The sequence below is a fragment of the Neofelis nebulosa genome, chromosome 5 (assembly GCF_028018385.1).
Source record: "Neofelis nebulosa isolate mNeoNeb1 chromosome 5, mNeoNeb1.pri, whole genome shotgun sequence".
Lineage (NCBI taxonomy): Eukaryota > Metazoa > Chordata > Mammalia > Carnivora > Felidae > Neofelis > Neofelis nebulosa.
Genome location: NC_080786.1, coordinates 75,002,932 through 75,015,003, shown reverse-complemented (window position 1 = coordinate 75,015,003; position 12,072 = coordinate 75,002,932). Strand labels below are relative to the sequence as shown.

Genomic DNA, 12,072 nt, shown 5'->3' with positions numbered 1-12,072 from the left:
CCTTGTCTGAGCCTCTTCTAAGATCTTATACCTAATTTTGTATTCTTCTTAAAGATGGCCCCCAAATTGTTTTTGTTTCAAGTGCTACAAAACTTCGAATTGACCCTGAGCATGGCATGCTAAGCTAAATTCATTTAGAGTTTGATAGTAAAAACAAAAGTGAATTTTAAAATAGGCCAGTTGATTAGGAGAGTGCGTCATATTTCCACCTTAGTGGAAAGTGAGGCAAAACTGGAGGAAATTCCAGGGTCAACTGAGGGCTCCCTTTCACAATACATTTCAAAGGAGAATAGGCTGACTATCCAAATTGGCATGCTCTTGAGTTAGAATTGCCGTGGAGCCATCAGCTAGCTATTCCAGTGACCATAACTCAATAACATTTTTCCAAGATGTAAATTCTTTGCATGTGAAATGTTAGCTGTATATTACCTCACATTGTAATTTGTTTCCCCAATAGCTTGGAAGCTCTTGGGAATCAACGACGTGGTAGTATGTTCCTTTTTGTTTTCCCCTATATATCACCTGGCATGCTACTTTCTTCATGACAGGCATCAATAATAATATTTTTTTATAATATAGAAGTAATATAAATATTACTATATTTATACTTATTATATTATTATATATATTATTATAAACAAGTATAAATTTCCACATTACAAACATGGAAAATACAGATGATAGAAAACAAAGTCAGTCATAATCTCATTCTCCTAATATGAGTAATAGTATTTCTGTATATATTTATTCTGAATTTTCTAGTAATATTTTAATGTCATGGTAATTATACTATTTTACTATATAACAATTAATTATAGTAATTGATTAATTAATTACTAAATAATTAGCTGTTGAGTTAATGGAGTACCGGAAGATTGTCAAGGTGGTGCTTATAACTGAGGAAAGTAGATATCAAGATGTTTTATAAATCTGCTCAGAACTGTTGAGCTTATCTGAAAGGCTGGGATAGAAAACAATCTTCAAAGTGTACTATTTTGGAAGATAAAAAAGAAATCAGGTTCCTTTCTCATTTTATATTCAATATATATTCTAGATGGGTTAAAAATGCAGTTAGGAAAATAAAAACTATAGAACTCTTAGAAAATACCAAGGCGTTCTTGGTTGACTCCAGCTGTCTCTATGTAGCCAGATCCCAGCAGTGGCTGAATTGGAACAGCTGAGATTTGGTGCGCCTCCTGGTTCTTACACACTGTGCTGCAGGATCTCTACGTTAGATAAAGCAGCACAGCAAAGGATTAGTTAGAAAAAGGAAAATAACAAAAGCGATCCGAAGACTACAGAAATCATAACAGAACACAGATCCTCAATTAGTTTCTCTTATAAGCAGCAAAAGGAATAAGTATTTGCAACTTCTGAGAACTCGGAAAAAAGCTGCGTTGTGCTACTGGTGTGTGTTCCTTTCAAAACCTGGAGTCCTTGCTACAGTGCCTCTTTCCCGGAAGCAGCTAAAAGAAAAGGGAGTGTCAATAGAAGTAAAATTTTACAGTTGGAATTTGAAAAGCAAACCACTCGATTCCAACACGTAAAGAGTTTGGAAGTTGTCACCCGCATCCGAAAAGCAAGTAAAAATCTGAACAAAATGAGAGTCAGTGAATTTTAGACGCATCAGAGAGCTGGGGCCGCAGGGCAGACCACCACCCTGAAATCTGGATGGCGCATGAATACAGCGAATCACAGCCAAGGTCCGCTTGCCCAGAGCAGAAGCCACTGCACCCATAAACTGATAGGAACACTTCTGTGGGGATTTTGGTAACTTACTGGAGTCTGGGTGTTGACTAGCTTGATAGTGAGAAATATTCAAGGTCCAGTGTTAGGGGAACCCTGAATTTTCATGAGTTTTCCCTTCAAGAACACCACCAGGTTCTCACAGTGAGAATCCAGGAAAAATTCCCTCCTGCTTGGGGACAGAGAGAGGAGAATTGTAACCATTTGAAATAGGCCCAGAGTGATCTGTTCTCCCTAACAAAGGCCAGCTCTGCAGGGGAAATTTTACCAGCACCTTTTCTATCCTGTGAGAAGGGCAGTTAGCCAACTCTCACCCCTTTCCAGCTTTCCTATTTTATGTAAAGAAAGAAAAAATGCTAAGAAACACTTCTCAGGGGCTCCTGACTGGCTCAGTAAGTGAAGCGTGGGACTCTTGATCTTGGGGTCGTGAGTTCAGGTTTCATGTTGGGTGTACAGATTACTCTAAAGATAGATAGATAGATAGATAGATAGATAGATAGATAGATAGATAGATAGATAGATACAAAGAAAAAGAAAGAAAGAAGGAAAGAAAGAAAAAAAGAGGATGGTGTGTTCATGAGCATAGACGCCTGTAGTATACAAGGATACAGGCCCACTAAAAGACTGAGATTAAGATAGATAGATAGATAGATAGATAGATAGATAGATAGATATAAAATAAAATCCTGAGGTTTAATGATTAGATTACAGAATGTTTTCTCTCCCCTGCGCCCTTCTACCATGTCACCAGGGCCCCAGTATAATAATGGGGTAAGAACTGCAAGGCACAGGCTCTATTTAAGAAGAGTTCATAGTCAAAGACAACAGGAGAAACAAAACAAAACAAGGACCCTAGAGGATACAAGCCTTTGGTACCTACAGCTACTACAGACATTAAACCCAGTCTCCTAGCTAGGTTAACATTAAACCTTACATTAAAAGTCTGTTTGCTTTATTTATCATTATGTGATACCTCATGTATGGCTTTTAACAAAAAAAAATTACAAGGCATGCTAAAAGGCAAGAAAAAGCACGGTGCGAGGAGACAAAGCAAACACCAGAACCACAAATTCTGGAATTATCAGATATAGAGGTTAAAGTAACTGATTAATATGTTAAGGGCTCTAATGGACTGAGCAGACCACATGCAAGAACATTTGGGAACTGTAAGCAGAGAGACAGACATTCTAAGAGAAAAGTCAAAAGAAAATGCTAGGAATCAAAAACACTGGAACAGAAATAAGAATGCATTTGATGGACTCCTTAGTAGACTGGACACAGCTGAGGAAAGAATCAGCGACCTTGAACATATGTCAGTGGAAACTTCCCAAATAGAAATGCAAAGAGAAATAAGAATGAAAACAAACAGAACATAATGTCTAATGACTGTGGGACAATTTTAAAAGAAGTAAAGTGTATTATTTGAACACTACAAGGGGAAGAAAGAAACCAAGAGAAATATTTGCAGTGATAATGACCAGAAATGTTCCAAAATTACCAAATTTTCTAATGTCCCAAAAACCAAACCATAGCACCAGGAAGCTCAGAGGATACCAAGCAGGATAAATATCAAAACATTTTTGAATACTATTCAGACTGCAGGAAACCAAAGACAAATAGAAAATCTTGGAAAAAAACACAAGGGGTAAGAACCCCTTACCTATAGAGAAACAAGGATAAGTATACCAGGCTTAAGCAAGAATAAGGTGGAGTGAAATATTTATAAAGCGTTGAAAGAAAAAAAAAAACCCTAATATAGAATTCTGTGTCCAGTGAAACTGTCCTTCAAACATGAGGGAAAGAGAGAGACTTCCTCAGACAAACAAAACTTGACTTGTAAGAAATGATAAGAGAAGTTCTTCAGAGAGAAGGAAAATGATACAGATCAGAAATTTGGATCTCCATAAAGAAAGGAAGAGCGTTAGAGAAGGAATGAGTGAAGGTCAAATAAAATCCTTATTTTTCTTTTCCTAATTGATCTCACAGACAACAGTTTGTCCAGAGCAGTAATAGCAAGAGATTGTTTGGTGATGATAACTTAAAGGTAAATGAAAGGGGGAGGAAAACTCAAGAAGGCAGATCCAAAAACAAGAAATCACCTCCTATTATTTTGTCAAGAGAATGTGTGGGACAATTTGGAAAATTTTAAATCGAACATTCGGTAGAAATGGTATATCAAGAAACTAAATTCTTCTAAGTGGTTTAATGAAGTGGCTTCATGTGGTGAACAAAAAGGAACAGAAATGAGCTATTGTGCTAAAACAGTACATTTACGAGAACTTTCCTGTTTTTTTTTTTTTCTTTTTGACAATTTTTATTTTTAAAAACAGGAAAAGCACTTGCTGATCACTCATTTCTACATCATGGTGGTGAATATTTGAGGTGAACTACAGAGTGAACATATCAAAATAAAGCTACTGAGAAGAGTGCTTTCATGTTCACCAAATGGTCTGTTTATGCTTATTTTCCATAGTGTTATGTACATCTACTCTTTTTTTTAAGTTTATTTATTGAGAGAGAGAGAATGAGCAGGGGTTGGGGGCAGAGAGAGAACAGGAGAGACAGAATCCTAAGCAGGCTCCGCACTGTCAGCGCGTGACATGGGGCTTGATCTCACAACCATGAGATCGTGACCTGGGCCAAAATCAAAGTATGCTTAACTGACTGAGCCACCCAGGCGCCCCTGCATTTACTTTTAATATGATTTCTCAAAATTTTACTATGTTAGACTCCACTTTAAAGTGCCTTTTTTGTTTTTATGATATAATGGTCTTTTTTTTTTAATTAATCATCTATATTACTTTATTTCTTAACCTTTTTACGGATGAGCCATTGTAGTTTTTAGTCTGCCTTAGTTTATAAAGTCTGACCATAAGAGGTGATTTTTAAAAATCCCCTGATTGGGGTGCCTGGGTGGCTCAGTCTGTTAAGCATCTGACTTTGGCTCACGTCATGATCTTGTGATCCAAGAGTTTGAGCCCCGTGTCAGGCTCTGTGCTGACAGCTCAGAGCCTGGAACTTGCTTCAGATTCTGTGTCTCCCTATCTCTCTGCCCCTCCCTTGCTTACACTCTCTGTCTCAAAAATAAATAAACATTAAAAAAAAAAATTTAAAAGAAACAAAAACTAAAAATTCCCTGATCATAAAAATGTTTTCATTGGCTTTTTGAACGTGAGTATGAAATGTGTCTATAATTTGTAATTTTGAGGTAGGATTTATCAGTGTTTTCCTTGACAGTTTGTACTTGTGATTTGCCCCTACTCTGAGGTCATAAATATAGTCTCCTATGTTTTCTGTCTCATTTCCTAATCACTTCATATACATAAATTTTTTTCTAGAATGTTTATTCTACAAATGGAAACTTTTTCATTGTGTTTTTAAATAGGCACGTAGAAGTCCAGGTGTTTGGTGACTACCATGGCAATGCTGTATACTTGTTTGAAAGAGATTGTAGTATACAGAGGAGACATCAGAAGATCATTGAGGAAGCCCCAGGGGTAAGGACCTTGTAAAGACAGCTTCTCTGTAACATAAACCTCAATCGCTCTGATTTTCACATCAGAAATCTGTGAAGTTAGTGTCTGAATAACTGCTTCCCAGTGGTAATATAATGGTAAGTCCCCACTGCAGCATTGAGGATGAGGAGGGAATTGATATTCTTGGGCTACCATAGAGAGGGCGCACAACAGGGCCGTGATTCTTCTGGATGGTATCTAGGAAAATCTACTCTGATCCAAGTACAGACTGTGCCTGACTTATGGTGATTCAACTTAGAACTTTTTTACTTTACACTGGTGCAAAAGTGATACATACTTAGTAGACATCATACTTCAAATTTTGAATTTTCATCTTTTCCTGGGCTAGTGATAATGTGGTGTGATGCTGTCTTGTGATGCTCGACAGTGGCTGCAAACCACAGCTCCCAGTTAGCCACACTGTCATGAGGGTAAAGGACTAATATACTTAAAATTATTCTTATCCATGCTAGTTCTTACACTCAGTACTCAGTATTCAACAAATAACATGAGATACTCTACCCTTTATTATAGAGTAATTTTTACTTCAGATGATTCTGCCCGGCTGTAAGCTAATGTGAGCGTTCTGAGCATATTTAAAGTAGACTAGGTTAAGTTATGATGTTTGGTAGGTTACGTGTATTAAATGCATTTTCAACTTCTGATATTTTTAACTTATGATGGGTTTATCCAACATAACCATACTATAAATTGAGGAAGATCTGTGTCTGACTTACAGTGAGCAACTGCATAATGTTTCCATGTAGATTTTAAATTTAATGGGAACGTTTGAGGAATGGATTGGCCTGGTTCATTGAATGTATTTTTTATGAAGAAGATTCTTTATCTTAACTGCTATTTCAGATGTTCCTAAAATATATTAGTCCTCTAATATATGCCTTAGAGGTTTCTTATAGAGGAGAGAGATTTGCTCCTCTTTGGCAACTTTTGCCCCCTTGGAATCAATTGTTTGCATTTCTTTGACCCTGCCTCTTGATTGATTTGTTGTTACCTCTTCTTCGATTTGCATTTCTTTTGAGCCTGCTATTGTCCAGAGGCTTTTCTCTTGCCCAAGGTTTTATACATGTTTCCTTTTCAGTAGGTACTTCTAGAAGGTCAGGATCTGAGGTTTCTGTTTAATCAGTTTGTTTAAACAGTCTCACACTGTTTTCAAATTTTAATTTTTGTTGTAGAGTACATTGTATGGTTTGAGGTAAATGTCAATAATAATTTCAGTAAAGCTTTTTTTTTCAAACGATAATAGCTTAAATATATGTCTATTTTAAAATGTTGAAACCTTTGCCTACTTTTTAACCTACAGTTCTTTTTGTGAACCTGTCTTATTAACTTGGAATATCAAGGTTTACCATTATTCTAAGATAATTGTTGGGCACGTGGCCCAGATTGCTCTGTCATCTTTAAACAAAATAGAGATCACTCAGAGTTTTCATATTGGTGCATGTAATTTGAAGCAGGAATATAGTCCTGAAAGTAATGTAGATAAGGAGATAAGTAAGTCATTCTGCTGAATAATATCTGCAGTTCATAGAAATTACTCACAGAACCATTAAAGTCTGGTATAGGGACAATTGACTATGGTATGGGATGTATTTCTTGATGAAATGTATAACATTAACTATTTATCCTCATTCGCTTCAATGTTTGATACCTAGAAACGCAATATTGGATCTTAATGGAAATTTCTAGTAGGGCAAAGTACTAATCAAAATTTATTTTAAATATTTTTTCACAGCCTGGTATTAACTCTGATGTAAGAAAAAAGCTTGGAGAAGCTGCAGTCAGAGCTGCTAAAGCTGTAAATTATGTTGGAGCAGGTATGCTAAGATTTACTTTGAATAGAGGAGAAGCAACATTTATGTTCAGAAGGCAAAAGAAACATATAACTTTAAATCATTGGCTTTCAAACTTTTACAAATTATATCCACATTAAGAAATACGTTTTGGGGCTCCTGGGTGGCTCAGTCGGTTAAGCATCTGACTTCAGCTCAGGTCATGATATCACCATTGGCGGGTTCAAGCCCCGCATCAGGCTCTGTGCTGACAGCTCAGAGCCTGGAGCCTGCTTCAGATTCTGTGTTCCCCTCTCTCACTGCCCCTCCCTCACTCTCACTCTGTCTCTCTCTGTCTCTTGAAAATAAATAAATGTTAAAAAAAGAAAAAGAAATACAGTTTACATTGAGACCCAGTATATACACATAAGTATTTATGTTTATATACATGTATATTTGAAAAAAAAATTCACTAAACAGTACTTAACCCTAATTATGTGTAATGCTATTTGATATTTTCTATCCTATTTTAAAATAAAATCACTAAAATGATTTCTTTTGCATTTTTTAAGATTAGTAAATAATTTTTTTAGGGCAGTTTTAGTTTCATGGGAAACTTGAGTGAAAAGTACAGAGAGTTCCCATACCCCCATGCCCACACTTGCACGGCCTCCCCAACTATCAACATCCCAGTGATTCATTTGTTACAATGAATAAACCTATAATGACATGTCATTATCATCTAGAATCCATAGTTTACATTAGGGTTCACTCTTGATGATGTACATTCTATGATATTGTTATACATTCTACATTTGGAAAAATGTAGAATGACATGTATCCACCATCGTAGTATCATAGAGTACTTTCAATGCCTCTGGTATCCTCTGTGCTCTGCGTTTTATCCCTCCCTGTCTTTAACTCCTGACAACCTCTGATCTTTCTATTGCCTCCATAGTTCTGCCTTTTCCAGAATATCATATAGATGAAACCATACAGTTTATAGCCTTCTAAGATTGGCTTTTTTTCACTTAGTAATAGGCATTTAAGTTTCCTCCATATCTTTTCATGACTTGGTCATTTCTGTTTAGTGTTGAATCATATCCCATTGTCTGGATATACCACAATTTATCCTGTCACCTGCTGAAAGACATCTTGGGTGCTTCTAAGTTTGGCAGTTATAAATAAAACAATTATAGGGGCGCCTGGGTGGCTCAGTCGGTTGAGCGTCCGACTTCGGCTCAGGTCATGATCTTGCGGTTTGTGAGTTCGAGCCCCGCGTGGGGCTCTGTTCTGCCAGCTCAGAGCTTGGAGCCTCCTTTGGATTCTGTGTCTCCCTCTCTCTCTGCCCCTCCCATGCTCATGCTCTGTCTCTCCCTGTCTCTCAATAATAAATAAACATTAAAAAAAAAAATTAAAAAAAAAAAAACAGTTATAAAAATCTGTGTGCAGAGTTTTGTGTGGACAGTTTCAATTTATTTAGGTAAATACCAAAAAGTTTGGTCAGTGGATCATATGGTAAGAGTATGTGTTTAGTTTTGTAAGAAGCTGCCAGACTTTCTTCCAAAGTGGCTGTACCATTTTGCATTCCCACCAGCAATGTGTGAGAGTTCCTGTTGCTCCACATCTTCACTAGCATTTGGTATTGTCAGTGTTCCATTTAATAGGTGTGTAGTGGTGTCTCATTTTAATTTGTATTTCCCTAATAACATATGATGTGGAGCATCTTTTCATATGCTTACTTGCCATCTGTGTTTCTTCTTCACTGAGGTCTGTTCAGGTGTTTTGCCCATTTTTTAAATTGGACTGTTTGTTTTATTATTGAGCTTTAAGATTTCTTTGTATATTTTGGATACCAGTCCTTTATCAGAAGTATCTTTTGCAAGTATTTTCTCTCAGTTGATGGCTTACCTTCTCATTCTTTTGACATTATCTTTTGCAGAGCGTAAGTTTTTAATTTCAATGAAGCCTGCGTTATCAATTATTTCTTTAATGAATCATGCCTTTGCTGTTGTATCTAAAAAGACATCACTATACTCAAGGTCATCTAGGTTTTCTCCTGCTGCCTTCTAAGAATTTTATGATTTTGTGTTCTAAATTTAGGTCTGTGATCCATTTTAAGTTAATTTTTGTGAAGGGTATATAAGGTCTGTGTCTAGATTCATTTTTTTTGCATGTAGCTGTACAGTTGTTCCAGCACCATTTTTGGAAAAGACTATCTTTGCTCCATTGCATTGCCTTCGCTCTTTTGTCAAAGATCAATTGACTAGGGGCGCCTGGGTGGTCAGTCGGTTAAGCGGCCGACTTCGGCTCAGGTCATGATCTCGCAGTCTGTGAGTTCGAGCCCCGCGTCGGGCTCTGTGCTGACAGCTCAGAGCCTGGAGCCTGTTTCAGATTCTGTGTCTCCCTCTCTCTGACCCTCCCCCGTTCATGCTCTGTCTCTCTGTCTCAAAAATAAATAAACGTTAAAAAAAAAAAAATCAATTAACTCTATTTATATAGGTTTATTTCTAGGCTATGTGTTCTGTTTCACTGATCTATTTATTTGTTCTTTCCCTAGTACTTCATTGTTTTGAATACTGTAGCTTTATAGTAAGTCTTGAACTCAGATAGTGGCAGTCCTCCAACTTTGTTATTCTCCCTCAATATTGAATTGGCTATTCTGGGTTTTTTGCCTCTCCATATAAAACACTAGAATCAATTTTTTGATATCCACAAAATAACTTCCTGGGGTTTTGATTGAGATTGTGTTGTCTGTATAGAACAAGTTGGGAGAACTGACATCTTGATGATGCTGAGTCTTCTTATCAATGAACATGGAATATTTTTCCATTTTGTTCTTTCTTGACTTCTTTCATCAGAATTTTGTAGTTTCCTCATATACATCTAGTACATATTTTGTTAGATTTATACCTATTTCATTTTGGGAGTGCCTGTGTAAATGATACTGTGTTTTTAATTTCAAATTCTATTTGTTCTTCATATATAGGAAAACAATTGACTTTTATATATTAACCTTGTATCTTGTAACCTTGATATGATCACTTATTAGTTTGAGGCATTTTTTTGGTCAGTTCTTTTGGATTTTCTACATAGATAAGCCATCTGTAATGAGACAGTTTCATCTTTTCCTTCACAATCTGTATACCCTTTATTTCCTTTTCTTGTTTTGTATTAGCTAGGACTTACAGTATGATGTTGAAAAGGAATGGTGAGAGTGGGCATCCTTGCCTTATTTCTGATCTTAGTGAGAAAGCTGGTTTCTCACCATTGAATATAATGTTAGCTGTAAGTTTTTGTAAATCTTCTTTATCAAATTGAGGAAGTTCCTCTCTATTCCTAGTTTGTCGAGAGTTTTTATTATAATTAGGTATTGGATTTCATCAAATGCTTTTCTGCATCTATTGATATAATCTTATGGTTCTTCTTTAGCTTAGTGATGTGATGGATTACCTTGATTGATTTTCAAATGTTGGACCAGCCTTGCATTCCTGGGATAAATCCCACTTGGTCGTTGTACATACTTATTTTTACACATTGTTAGATTTTATTTGCTAATATTTTGTTAAGGATTACTGCATCCACATTTATAAGAGATTTGATTTGTAGTTTTTTTGTAATCTTTCTCTGGTTTTGTTATTAAGGTAATATTGTCCTCATAAAATGAGTTAGGATGTACTCTGTCTTCTGTCTTTTGGAAGAGATCATAGAGAATTGGTATAAATTCTATCTTCAGTGCTTGGTAGAACTCATCAGTGAGCCAATCTGGGCCTATTTTGGAGGTTTTGGAGGTTATTAATGATTATTTCAACTTCCTTAGTAGATATAGGCCTATTCAGATTGTTTCAGAGTGATTTTTTTTCCTTTGTGTGACTTTTGGCAGATTGTGTCTTTGAAAGAATTGGTCTATTTCATCTAAGTTATCAAATTTATGGGCATAAAGTTGTTCATAATACACATTTAGTATCCTATTAATTATTAATAGGATTATTAATTTATTATTATTAACAAGACCTATATTGATTTGCTTTCTTTCATTTCCAATATTAATAATTTGTCTCTTCTTTTTTTCTTAAATAATTTGGCTAGAGACTTGTGTATTTTATTGATCTGGTTTTATTGGTTTTCTCTATAGATTTTCTATTTTGAATTTCATATATTTCTACTCTATTATTTCTTTTCTTCTGCTTACTTTGGAATTAATTTGCTGTTCTTTTTCTAGTTTTCTATAATGGAAGCTTAATTTTGGTCTTTCTTCTCTTCAAATATATGGATTCAGTGCTACAAATTTCCCTCTAAGCACTGCTTTCAATGCAGCCCACAAATTTTAAAGTTATATTTCTATTTTTATGTAGTTTTAATATTTTTAAATTTCAGTTGGGATTTCTTCTTGACCCATGTGGTACTTTGTAATATGATATTTAATCTGCAAGTATTTAAGAATTTTTTTCCAGCTGTCTTTCTATTACTGATTTCTAGTTCAATTGATTTTTAGTTTAATTGTGGTCTTGACAGCAAACATTGTATGATACCTTTTCTTTTAAATTTGTTAAGGTCTTTTCTATGGCCCTGAATGTGGTCTGTCTTGGTGAATGTTCCATGTGAGTTTGAGAATGTGTAATCTGCTCTTGTTGGATAAAGTAGTCTATAGACATCAATTGTATCTAGTTGATTGGTGGTACTATTAAGTTCAACTATGTCCTTACTTCTCTGCCTGCTAGATTGTCCATTTCTGATAGAGGACTGTTAAAATCTCCAACTGTATCGGTAGACTCATCTGTTTGCAGTTCTCAGTTTTTTTGACACTCTGTTCTTAGGTGCATACACGTTAAGGCTGTTTCTTTTTGGAGTATTGACCCTGTGTCATTTTCCTTCTCTCTAAAGAACTTCTTTTAACATTTCTTGCAAGGTAGATCCACTGCCAATAAATTCTCCCAATTTTTGTTTATTTGGAACAATCTTTATTTCTCCACAAGAAATAACTGTAACTCCACAAGATACAGAATACTAGGTTGATGATT

At 35.7% G+C, this 12,072-nt stretch overlaps 1 protein-coding gene across 3 annotated transcripts in view; it reads left to right on the top strand.

The window, feature by feature from the left end:
• Positions 1-12,072, top strand: part of MCCC1 (methylcrotonyl-CoA carboxylase subunit 1) — a 57,996-nt gene that overhangs the window by 16,953 nt on the left and 28,971 nt on the right. For all 3 annotated transcript variants that reach the window (XM_058730619.1, XM_058730620.1, XM_058730621.1), the window contains exons 8-9: positions 5,132-5,243; positions 7,015-7,096. In XM_058730619.1, the coding sequence (XP_058586602.1) occupies positions 5,132-5,243; positions 7,015-7,096 (194 nt within the window). The remainder of the gene's footprint in view (positions 1-5,131; positions 5,244-7,014; positions 7,097-12,072) is intronic.